Source organism: Phoca vitulina, unplaced genomic scaffold (genome assembly GCF_004348235.1).
Source record: "Phoca vitulina isolate PV1807 unplaced genomic scaffold, GSC_HSeal_1.0 scaffold46, whole genome shotgun sequence".
Classification (NCBI taxonomy): Eukaryota; Metazoa; Chordata; class Mammalia; order Carnivora; family Phocidae; genus Phoca; species Phoca vitulina.
In genome coordinates, this window is record NW_022589749.1 from 4,026,640 (window position 1) to 4,039,692 (window position 13,053).

Genomic DNA, 13,053 nt, shown 5'->3' on the forward strand with positions numbered 1-13,053 from the left:
CCGGTGCTGGTGTGTTTTGATGCTTCAGGTGGGTATTTGGTAACAACATCTGCCAAAAGCTAAACTTGTTATTCATTCATTTAGATATTTGAATAGAACCCTAAATTGATTTCTATAGAAAATTTTTGCTCTCCTGGATATTACCTTGACTTATCACTCCTTGTGGTTGTAAAAAGTCTTCTTGTCATGGGCTTTCATTAGGGTTCTTAGAGTTCTTTCCTTTTTTTTTTTTTTTAAGATTTATTTATTTCACACACATGCGAGAGAGTGAAGAAGAGTGGGCCCAAGCAGGGGGAGGGGCAGAAGGAGAGAGGGAGAGAGAATCTCAAGCAGACCCCATGCTGAGCATGGAGCCAGATGCGGGGTTTGATCTCATGAACCTGAGATCATGAGCTTAGCCGAAATCAAGAGTCAGACGTTTAACCAACTGAGCCAGCCAGGTGCTCCAGGGTTCTTAGATTTCTTAAGTGTATGTCGGCTTCACCCCTAGCTCAGTTGACTATTGAGGATGTGATGGTGATTATTCACTTAATGAGCAACTTAGAGTAGCTTTGCTTCCAAAGTCCATATTTTCACATTTGATACTGCTCAACACTTAGAAAAAGTTCTGTTGAGATAAAGTATATTAAGAAGATGGCCATTCATTTCCCTAATTCAGATAGGGGTTCTTATTGTGACATAAATAAGGTGGCTTCGGGGTAGGGAGGCAGTCAAATGACCCCTGAGAATATATGCAAAGTGTGTGTGTGTGTGTGTGTGTGTGTGTGTGTGTGTACACTTAAGCAGCAGTTTTGACACCATCTTCTCGTCTTCCCCTGCACCTTACGTTGATTCTCTTTTATCAAGCTCTGCCTTTTTAGTCAGCTTTTTTTTTTGAGAGATGTTGAAAGTATCAGCCTAATGAAATGTGCACTATTGATTTTTTAAGGAGGATGTTTTTGAAGAAGTTGTTCATTAAGGGTCCTCTCTGAGCATGTGAGAATCTCTCTCTAGTCTCAGGATAGGTGTGGTATACCAGCTGAATACCTATTTTACTTCTGTTTCTAGGCCATTGTAAATTGTGTAACAAAAAGCCTTTTCTTACTACAGTTGATTTCTAAACAGCTCACAGCCAAGTTATGGGCCACCTTTAGAAAGTAGCTAGGGTAAAATGTTAGTGTATTTAACTTTGCTTGTGCCCTCATCTTATTTTTGATCCTATTTTCCTTAATCTAGGTTTCTCATCTGTTAAAAATAACCTTTTTGCTGATTTCTGTGACATTTTTATTTGCTCCCTTGAATTATTTTTACCTGAAGTGTAAATAAATAGCACTTTTTCTTTTGTCCTCTGGAGTCATTCCTCTGTTTCCTCACCAGATTCATATACCTTCAGGTCTTTTTTTAGTTTTGCATTTCATTCCATGTCTTCCAGATATTTATCTCTAGACATGACTTCTCATGTTTACTCTGGTCTTATATTTTGGGGGGGTGCCTTTAAGAAATATCCTTAATATTGACATGTGTGTTTTCTCACAAGTCAGGTTGCAGTCATTTTTATCACATCCTGTTGCAGTCATTTTTATCACAATTTTCCCTTTTCAGCCTAGAAATTTTATCAATTATTATTTTTCTTCATTTTATAGATGAATCCTATCCTTGCATTTCACATTGATTTCCTTTGAAATGTCTATGATAGTAATTCTACTTGCCTCATTCTTTTAACCACCATGTGTTTCTACACTATTTGGCCCTGCTTCTGGTTCCTTCCCACCACTGGACCACCCATATAGTTAGGCTTTTGAGCCTGATTTCCTGCTGCCTGCTTCACTGAGGCCTCTTACCTTCAGAGATTTGCCGTGAGAGTCTCTTACTCACTGATGTATCCCTAATTGTAACCTTTTCACAATGTAGCCGAGTCATTAAGTGCAACTGAAAAAAAAATGACTTTGTAAGATTATCTAGTTTGCAAAAAGTCCTTACTTTGAAGAGGCTACCACAAAATATCGATCAAAGGACTGGTGTGGGTAAATGCTCTGAGAAAATCCAAATGAAAAAGTTTTATGTAAAAGATTCTTCGAACTCTTTTAAAATAAGCACCCTTATAAGATATGATTGAGATATTTTCGGATGAGACATTCATCTCTTAGTGTGCTACTGTGCCCTGGAGATTAAAACACAATTTTTACCTTATTGTCAATAGCCTTATGCTTAAACAACCTTCTTCACAGTCAGATTTTTTTTTTTTTTAAGAGTAGCAAAGACTTTAGCAAGAGTCTTTTCAGATTATCTACTGCAGGATTACCAAACCCATTATGGAATGGTCCACTCCTCACACTATTTAATGGCCTTATGGGGCAGGGTGGCCATCCTGCTGTCCGACTAACCCATCCCATTATGCCACACAAATCCGTTTTACTGCCCACGAGGGCACCATTGAGTGTGATACAGCAGTAATTTAATGCCACCCTAGTGGCCTCAGAGAGTTACTGCTGCACGGGCAGGAGAGCTCACGTTTTTCCCTGGGTGGATTTATATATTGGGAGGAACTGGCTGACCCGCTGTATAACTTTGTTGCCCACAGATTAAACCTTGGCATCATCTAGTGGGCTCTTCCTGAGCAATATCTCACACCCATGCTTGCCAAGAAGTATGTTAGGATGTGAGTAGACTTGCTACCCTGCTTAGTACAGATGCATTTGTTGTTTTCATATTCACTCACCATCTTTTTACTTCTAATTTTGTGAGTCTGGAAGACCCAAAGTTGTCTTTTATCCCTTCTTTTTTTGATAAGAATGGCATATAAGGTTTCTAGTCTATTTATTCTGTTAAATATTCGTAGGATCGACCCTCATTTTCTTGTTTTCACACTTTGGGGGAGAATCACATAATTATTTTATTCTCAATTTACAGCACTACAAGCTGTTATAAGCCATTCTATATTGTAGTAGAGTGTTGTAAGATAGAAATTGGAAGCTTTTTTTCTCTCTTTCTTGGCAAATGATCTCATTACTCTTGGTTTTAAGATGCATTGTGAATACACATTATCTGAGGCCCTTACCAAATTTGAAAGATTTGGGGATTTTTCAAATCAGTCTTTTGGTAGGGGTTAGCACTGTTAAGTCCATCTCTTACCTGCTAACTTGTGTGTGATTGATTCACAACTTTCCATCAGAGTGTTGGCAGTTTTTAGTCATTATAAAAATAATTAACACTTAGAGTCCTTTTCAGTGATTTGGGGATCTCTTGTGTGCTTAAAAGATATAACCTTGTCAGAGGCATCTCTTTTGTAATGTTACAATGATGCAATAATGTACTGTTACAGTGATGCAGTTATATTTCAGGTGTGCGTTTCTTGACGTTACTTTAATTCTCATTTCAGGCATAAACTTTTAAAACGTTGTGCAGTAGGACCCAATCGACCTCCCGCAATATCTCAACCAGGGTTCAGTGCAGGACCATCATCATCTTCATCTTTACCACCTCCTGCGTCTAAGCACAAAACAACAGAAAGACCGGAAAAGGGAGACAAATTGCAAAAGAGACCCTTGATACCATTTCACCATAGGCCCTCTGTGGCTGACGAGTTCTGTATGGAGCAGGATACACCAGGACAGAAGCTAGGGTTGGCAGGGATAGACTCCTCCTTAGAGGTGTCTAGCAGTAGGAAGTATGATAAACAAATGGCCGTGCCTTCCAGAAATACAAGCAAGCAAATGAATCTGAATCCTATGGATTCACCTCATTCCCCTATTTCCCCTCTGCCGCCAACACTCAGCCCTCAACCACGAGGTCAGGAAACAGAGAGTTTGGACCCGCCATCTGTCCCTGTGAACCCAGCTCTCTATGGAAATGGGCTAGAACTCCAGCAGTTGTCGACTCTGGATGACAGAACTGTCCTCGTAGGCCAAAGACTGCCTCTGATGGCAGAGGTCAGCGAGACGGCCTTATACTGTGGGCTCAGACCCTCGAACCCCGAGTCGTCAGACACGTGGTGGCACCGTTACCGCCTCCCCCCCATTGATGATGCTGAGTTCCGGCCCCCAGAGCTCCAGGGCGACAGATGTGATGCCAAAATGGAGGTAAACTCAGAGAGCACTGCGTTGCAAAGGTAAGGCGACTGCGTACCACCCAGCTGATCACCTGCTGACCAAGGCATAGGGTCCTGAGAGGGGCTTTCCTCCGCATCTCCCCATGCTCACCCTTCAGAGCCAAAATGAAAGATGCTTTTCTTCACCATTCTAGACTCCACATTTGGAAAATACTAAAAAGTCAAATGCTTTGTCCTTTATGAGGTTTCACACGTGTCGTTATTTAAACATGTTGGCAATATAAAGATTTCATTGTGGCATTTAGGACATTGGTATTAATTTATTTTTGGCCTGCTGTTAGTCAAAGAATATAGCTTGATGACACTTTCCATATTGTGGTCAGTGCCTTCTTTGTATGTTGACAAAGGAGGGCTTTGCATGCATTTAGGTATGTATCCTACATCTAGTAATAATACTATTTTTAGTGCTGTTGAGCTACCCATTATTCTTCACAGTTTACCCAGACCATCTCAGTTAATCTTCACCACAGTCATATTACTACCTTATTTTCAAAGCTGAGAAAGAAGCGAGGGTCAAGCAGTTAGTAAATGACACAGATTGAACTTGAACCTAGGTGGTCTGTCCTTAGAGCCCATTTATGCTCTTAACCGGAATCCATGGAATCAGACACAAAAGCATATTCTTCACAAAGACCTACTAAGTTTTATTTGTGAATATAATCTCTAAAAGAACTTCTTTAGAGAGAAAAATTTTCCTAAGTTTTGCAAATGCTTTAAGTTATAAATGCTGCTTTAAAAAAAAAATCAGTCTTTTTACTTTGTTTACCTTGCTTAAATTGTCATTTATTTTCCCTTTTAGACTCTTAGCACAACCTAACAAACGGTTTAAAATCTGGCAAGAAAAGCCACCCCAGATGCAGCCACTCCACTTCCTTGAGCCACTGCCTCTAGCTCAACAACCTGGAGACAGTTTGGGAGAAGTCAATGATCCATATACCTTCGAGGATGGCGACATCAAGTACATCTTTACAGCAAACAAGAAGTGCAAACAAGGGACGGAGAAAGATTCCCTGAAAAAGAATAAGGTACTATTTAACAAGGAGCGTGTCCAGCGCGGTGTGGGTTTTGATCTATGTCAGCACAGCATGTGTGGGAAAATTTTGAGGCAGAATGTTTGAGGTAGTCTTGCCTGATTGCTCTGTCCCCATATTCATGCTCGTGGTACTATTGTATCGAACAACGTATTGTTCCTTTTTATGTCATGGCTCGCCTTTGTTTAAAAGTCAGCTGAACATAAATGAAGCCTCATATTTTCCAGGCTATAGCTTGTACGGTGCATGTTTCCTCTCATATGCTAATTCTTGTTGGCCTATGCTCCCTGCTTAATTCTTTTTAATTATTATTCCAAAATATCCAAAATGTAAGGAAAAAAATGTTGATAACAATATCTATTGTTTATGGAGCGCTTAGTATGTTTACTGTACCAAGCGCTTTACCTATATATCTATCTGAATTAATATCAACACTACTCCTAGATTGTGTCAGTATTAATTTTACTGGTTTCATTGTCATAAAAAATGAGTACTGGGGGTGTCTGCTGTCTTTAGCCTTAAATTTTAAAACATTCCAAAATACTGGGCCATTTAAAGAGGTACTCTTGAGAATAGAGGAAATAAGACAATTAAAAGAGGCCTGTACAGTTCAGGAGAATGCTTGAGAGATTCCTTTATAGAGATCCGTCTAGATCCAGAAAGCTTGAACCATAATTCAGTATCTAAAATGTTATTAAAGGCAGCTTTTAACACCATGGCAGGTCTGTGATCAAATGCCACCAGTACTGGTTAGGCATGAAACCCAGACTGACTCAAGGATACTCCCTAGGATTGGGGGACAGTGTGGGGGTTCTGGGTTCTGTGTAAATTCAGGGGAAAGGACATACCTTTTATTTCCCTTGGTTGCATAGACCATGGTTTATCATACTTGTGCTCATAACAAGTTCCATTCTACCCTCTAATTCTTTGTGTTCTCCCTCATATTCCACACTTTGGGTTGGTGTTCATGTGTTTTGTTTGGCTGAATTTATTATACAGTCAGAGGATGGATTTGGTACCAAGGATGTCACTACACCAGGTCATTCCACGCCGGTGCCTGATGGGAAAAATGCCATGTCTATTTTCAGTTCTGCTACTAAAACAGGTGTGTACAATGATTATTTGCCTCACTTGGATTGTTGCTAAAGTAAAATGCGAGGGAGATGCTTCTCGATTTAAAATTATATTTTTACTGTAATAGCAATAATTTGACCCATCTTTAATTTTTCATAGTTTGTTTTTCAGTTACTTTCAAAACTGATGAACATATTTGGAAATAATTGTCTCTAAATTTAACTGAAAACCTAGGGAAAAAAAATCACAGGCAGGTCTTGCTCACTGAGATCCATGCCCTCTCCTCACTCCTTTTCTGTGGATGAAGTTGCTCATTCTGCATCCTTGCCTCCTTTCCCGCAGATGTCCGGCAGGATAATGCTGCTGGCAGAGCTGGCTCCAGTAGCCTTACACAGGTGACAGACCTGGCACCTTCCCTGCATGACTTAGACAACATCTTTGACAATTCCGATGATGACGAACTTGGGGTGAGTCTGCCATAGTGACTGAAACAGAAATCTTCCTACATGGGAAGGCTTAGGTCACTGTTGGAGGATATTCTTCTTGTTTGGTCTACTGAATTTTGGGGCCTCTTATTTCAGGTTCAGAAAGTTCTGCAGAAATATTTGAATACTTTGAAAGGATTCTAAAAGTTGTCAGTGTAGTCTCTAACACCCCTTGGGTTCTCTTTGTTAATGTCTTCTTTTATTAGTTTATTCCTGTTGTAAATTTTAAAATCTTTCCCATTCAGTTTTTAAATCCTTCTAAATATCATAAGACTAGTAGAAGTGTATTATGTAATCCCTTTAGCTCAGATTTTAAAAATAATGCCCCGGAACTTTTTATTCATCTCATCAGTCAGAACTTAGTCTACATTTTGAGAGATAAACAGGTTTGATCTATACTTTTTAGGGTTATGGCACAATAGCAGGGAAAAAGGACTTATGTACCTAGAAGTTAAATAATATAAGGCATGATGTGGTTAAAGTGACAGGTAAGAATTATAATTCTTAGGAGAACAGCTGAGCGGCTCTGAATCAGGAAATTTATGTCCTTGTCCTCCTAACCACCTCTGTACTTTTGGGCAGATAGAAGTACCTGTTTATTTCTGGGGGACCAAGAAATGAGTAAGGTCCTCTCTTCAAGGAAATAAGTTTATCAGTTTATTTTTCTTTCACTTATGTATGTACTTAACCTTCCTTCCCTTTCGTCCATTTCCCATATATTTGTTACTCATTTGATGGTCAGTTCCTTTGTGACGTGTATTTAAGGTTACAAATTTTATTATCCCGCCCTGATACTTGAGGTACTCACAGACCTCAGGAGAAGTAGCATATAAATAAAGTTAAAAATTACTTAAAAATATACAAAAATATATACACGCATGCACGTTTATTACTGTGAGTGCTGTAATTGACCTGCGTCTAAAGATGCTGGACATTGAAGTACAAAGTGACAGACGAGCAGTGTTTAAGTTAAGGTTTAAAGGTTAAGTAGGAATCAGAATTCTGAAGCCTGTTCTCACTTTAAAATAAAATGTATCTGATTAACAGATACTATACACCATTAGTAATGTTAAGTACTTAGGAGATGATGAGATCATAATGGCCTCCAAGAAAGGATTTGACTTAAAATGTGGAAAGACAGGGTTAGTGAGAGGCAGGGGAGAGGCACTAGTTTGAACCTGGAATGAGCCTTGGTTAAGCAACAAGGATGAACCAGCTGAGGGTGGGGAGCATAGTGAACAGACCATTGGTCTGCTCTCTGAGTGGTGGGTAAAGATTGACAGGGTTAGGAAGGTTTTTGACCACACTTACGGCTTTGGACTCCAAGCTCTGCCTATAATGTGCCCCTCCGTGAAGGCTGCTGAGTGTGGAACTGACTAGGTAGAAACCAGTGCTGGTTTTCATCAGTCTCATACACAGAAAGCAGGAGTACTATTTGGTAACTTTGATTGGATTAAAACACAAGGACCGAAATTTAGGCAGTGGCTGTGTGAAGGAAAAGGACGTGACAGTGAGAAAAACTGTAGTACAAGAAAGGACATGTTTCCTTCGTGTGTTGATCCAGGCATCTGAGAGCCTTTTTGAACTTGACTATCTCCCTATACGTCAGGCGTTAGGTAGGACTGATTTTTTTTTTTTTTAAGATTTATTTATTTGAGAGAGAGAGAGAGAGAGAGATAGCAAGGGCAGGAACACAAGCAGGGGGAGTGGGAGAGGGAGAAGCAGGCTTCCTGCTGAGCAGGGAGCCCGATGCGGGGCTCGATCCCAGGACCCCGGGATCATGACCTGAGCTGAAGGCAGACGCTTAACGACTGAGCCACCCAGGTGCCCCTAGGTAGGACTGATTTTAATGGTCCTTAGGGTTTGGTTAGCTGCTTTGGTGGGGATGGTGGGACGAAACATGAAAAGACAAGGAATCAAAAAGAAGTAGAAAGGGAGGAATAAGAAAGGGTACAAAGTAAGCATTACGGAGTAGCCAGGGCCTGTTCACAGCCACCATCCCCAGTGATTGTTGTTAGTGCTCAGAGCCATCGTACTTACATCTGTATAAATTGTGTATTACTGTTGGACTAACTGAAGATATGTTTACTTTGGTTTTTGAATATATTCTTAGTAACGTTAATATGTGAAGGAGGGTTGGACATTTTTAATCTAATTTTCATTTCTCTAAAATGATTGTTTCTGCTTTACTCTGATTTCTAGCATGGCATTTAATCAAGAGAATCGCTTACCTTAGAATTGTTTTTGCTTAATTCATCTTACTGATAGCTGGTGTTGTGAGACTGTTCAAGTTTTCATCTCAGATGTCTTTGAATTTAATTTTACATTTCAACCCTGTGACATTGAATAAGTATACATATGTAAAAGGCCTTCTATTTGTGAGAATCTTTTTTTTTTGCTTTGTTTTATCTTGCCACTAACTCATTTGAGTTCTTAAAGATAATCTTGCCTATTAAAGGACTTAATTTATTTTGAATAACAAATCAAAGAAACGCCCTCTCTGCATATTTCAATAATTTTATGTGATAAGGTTATTTTTTATGAAGATGAACAGTAACTGCGGAAATAGGAGCAGAAGATACATGGGATATTTTTTTGTGGTGAAAAATAAAAATAATACTTAGGGATGGCTTGAGGTCACCTCTTTTAACTGCCTGCTTCCAAACAGAAGGAAAACCAGACTGATAGCCAATTACTCCTTGGAGGCACCATCCTAATTTAATTATTGTGTCCCTGAAACCACTTCTCTAATGACCTGGGAGGAGGAAGATTTGTTTAAGGTCTGTAAGTTGTGCTTTGATGGTGCAGTCTGCCCTTACCAGATCCATGCAGAGAAGATTCAGTCACTGTGGTTTTCATTCTTGATAAGCTTGTAGCCTTCTCCTTGGCTTCACTGTCTGTGGCTGTTCCTAGAAGTTCACTTGTGAACACTATGTAAGGAAGCATCTTTATTCCAAAATATCAGTAGGCATATGTTAAGAAATAGTTGACTACTGCCCTACTTAGATGCAAGTGTGTTGCCCTGTTTTAATAATAATAATCTTTTCTTAGGCTGTATCACCTGCGCTGCGTTCATCAAAAATGCCTGCAGTTGGGGCAGAAGACCGACCTCTTGGGAAGGATGGAAGAGCTGCTGTTCCTTACCCACCAAGTAAGAAAAGGAAATTGAGCTTTGGCTTACTATTTATAACTTATACCAAATGTTCTCATACTCAGTGGTGCCTTATCTGAGATTCCCCTCTGTTCCCCACCCCCCTTTTTTTCTTTTAACAGAATATTAACTATGAATTAAAACTTGTATAAGTTGGAATTCCTGAGATGGGGCAGGCAGCTAAGAGACCATTTTAGTTTGAATTTCTTTTGCTGTTGTTTTCAAATTAATAATTAACTCTTATGGTTTAGAATGTGGAAAAATGGGTTTTATGTTTGTTTCTCTAATAACCTTTCTCTAGTAGGATAAATGCTACCCAGTGATTTTCAGAGTGATATTCCAGTGTAAGAGCTTGTGTAAGATGTTTCAAAAAATTTAATTTACCCAAGGATGAGGAACATTTGCTATTTGTGGTCCTTTTTCTAATTCATACTGAAGTTTTTGTGTTTCATTTTAAGATCAAATAGTTTATTGCATACGATGACAAGAAGAGAAACTTTCTTTTTTTTTTTTAAAGTTACTCTTCACCCTAGGAAACTACATTACTGTACAAGAGAAAAGACAGGGTAGCTTACATGGATACTCAAGCAGAAACATAATTCCATTGCAAATCATTCTTTAATACCTTCTCATTAACTTCAGCTGGTAATGAGAACAAATTGAGGGGAAAAACCACTATGTCATAGGGATGAGTCAAAAAGTTTTATGAACCTATAAATGTGTGCTGATTTACTCAAATGTAGAAGTGTGAAGTATACAGAGATTGGATTTTGACAGCTTTAGTAGATCCATAGCTTTTTAAAATATGCAAAGCTTTCTCAAGCATGACATGTATGAAAATGAATAATGGTAGCCAGCCAGTTGCTGTAGTTTTTTTAATTAAACATTTTTCTTTTTTTATTACTCTGCACTGCAGAATTTTGCAAACATGGAATTCACAGATTCAAAGAAACGATATTAAAGTAGATACATATGGAATAGGTCAGATGAATGCATTTTTTTCCCCTTGTATTGAACCAGTGAACCCTCTGCCCTTTTTGACATTAAGTGATACGTTGTGATGTTAGATGTTGAAACGTCTGATAACTTGTCCAAGATTATTGGACTTAACAACATTGCACTCACACACCATTCTGCTAGTCAGTGTCATTGCCCAGGAAAGTATATGTGTACTCTCTTCTTTCGCTCATCTTTATTCTGAAAATAATTGTTTTCAAAAAGAAGCTACTCAAAATTTTATGATAAAGTACAGGTTATAAAAATTAATTAATATGAAATATAGCAAAAATATAAGCATTAGGAAAATACAGATATAAAAGAGTGAATAAGATCTTCCGATGTGCACGAAGTATACATGGGTAAATGTGTGTATGTGCGTGTATATGTACATATACACAATACTTCCTCCCAAAACATGACCATGAAATAGCATGGCAAGATGTTCTCATCTCTGCAAGAGCTTTATTGTACATTGAGGCGGAGAGACTGACATATTATAAAATTTAGTGTCTAGAACAACACCATTCAATTTAATAGAAATACGGTGTGAGCCAAAAATGAGAGCCACATAAGCAATCTTAAATTTTCTAGTAGTTACATTACAGGAAGTAAATAAGAACCATGTAAAATTAATTTAAATAATATATTTATTTAATATAACCAATAGTGTCATTTTTACATGTAATCAGTGTAAAAAATATTGAGTGAATGAGTATTTTACATTCTTTTTTTTTTTTGTACTATTTGGAATCTGTTGTATTTTTTTTTTTTTTTTTAAATCTGTGGAATATTTTATACACATAGCACATCTCAGTTTGGACAACCCTTGGCTTGAGTGCTCTATAGCCTATGTGGCTAGTGGATACTGTGTTTGAGAGAATAGGTCCATAATTACTCATTTATGTATGTAGTAATGTAATAGTGAAGAAAGCAACATGCAGTAATAACTCCGTTTAATTTGGCATCGAGTCTGTGTTAAGGTAGTATTGTGTGATAATAATACATACGATGGTACACCTCAACTCCAGCCCATTCTGGTAGCTGTTCTCACCTTGCTTTAGCATTTTTAGAAGAAAATTGAACAAACAAGCGATGGTTTTCTATTTTGGAGGAGCAGAATGTTTCTCTGGGTTTCTGTCTTCTTTCTGTCTTACCCACTTTGACTCCAGTTCCTTTCATCTCAAAACCTGTTGAGGGTCTTATCTTTTCAGAAATTCCTTGTAACTTAACAGCATTTTTGTCTTTTTTCCAGTCAAAAATGGGGAGGGCGGGCTAATTATTATTGGCTTCATCACTTACTGAATGTTTAGATGTTACATGGTGAAGTGTTCACTTCTATGCGTATGTTATTTAATGTGTACAAAAAAATATGAGGTAGATATTATTACCATTTGCAGATGACAAACCTGAAGCTAGAGAGGTTAAGAGTCTTCCTTAAGAATATCTGATAATGGGGGGTGCCTGGGTGGCTCAGTCGTTAAGCATCTGCCTTCGGCTCAGGTCAGGATCCCAGGGTCCTGGGATCAAGGCCCACATTGGGCTCCCTGCTCGGCAGGAAGCCTGCTTCTCCCTCTCCCACTCCCCCTGCTTGTGTTCCCTCTTCGCTGCATCTCTCTCTGTCAAATAAATAAATAAAATCTTAAAAAAAAAAAATAGCTGATAATGGGGCGCTTGGCTGCTGAGTCAGTGGAGCATGTGACTCTTGATCTTAGGGTTGTGAGTTCGAGGCACACGTTGGGTGAAGAGATTACTTAAAAATAAAATCTTAAAAAAAAAAAAAGAATATCTGGTAATAATAGTGAAAGCCACTTTTCTAAAGTGAATCTCTAGTAGGTAGAATCTTATTTTCCATACTTTTTTTGTGTGTTCTCTTTTACCTTTGGTAAAAAATATCAAGGTGGCTGAGGTGTTGAAAATTGAGATACATAACTGTGTTAGGTAGCATCAAAGAATTTGAGTATCCCCAAGTGAGAAACGCCTTTATAACATTTCTTAGACAAAATTTAGTAGCCAATTTGGTAAAAATAATTTTTGGTAAAATTTTATACCATAGCCAGAATACTTGTATGTGAAGGAAAGGCTATGTTTAAGTTCATTGTCATTTTATTTATTTTTTTTTTTTTTTAATTTTTTTTATTGTTATGTTAATCCCCATACATTACATCATTAGTTTTAGATATAGTGTTCCATGATTCATTGTTTGTGCATAACACCCAGTGCTCCATG

General features: G+C 38.3%; 1 protein-coding gene across 2 annotated transcripts in view; it reads left to right on the plus strand.

Annotated features, from left to right (window-relative positions):
• The window catches only part of MED13L (mediator complex subunit 13L), a 307,633-nt gene that overhangs the window by 241,786 nt on the left and 52,794 nt on the right, over positions 1-13,053 (plus strand). For both annotated transcript variants that reach the window (XM_032431544.1, XM_032431545.1), the window contains exons 10-14: positions 3,359-4,087; positions 4,887-5,112; positions 6,118-6,223; positions 6,535-6,659; positions 9,729-9,828. In XM_032431544.1, coding sequence (XP_032287435.1) covers positions 3,359-4,087; positions 4,887-5,112; positions 6,118-6,223; positions 6,535-6,659; positions 9,729-9,828 — 1,286 coding nt within the window. The remainder of the gene's footprint in view (positions 1-3,358; positions 4,088-4,886; positions 5,113-6,117; positions 6,224-6,534; positions 6,660-9,728; positions 9,829-13,053) is intronic.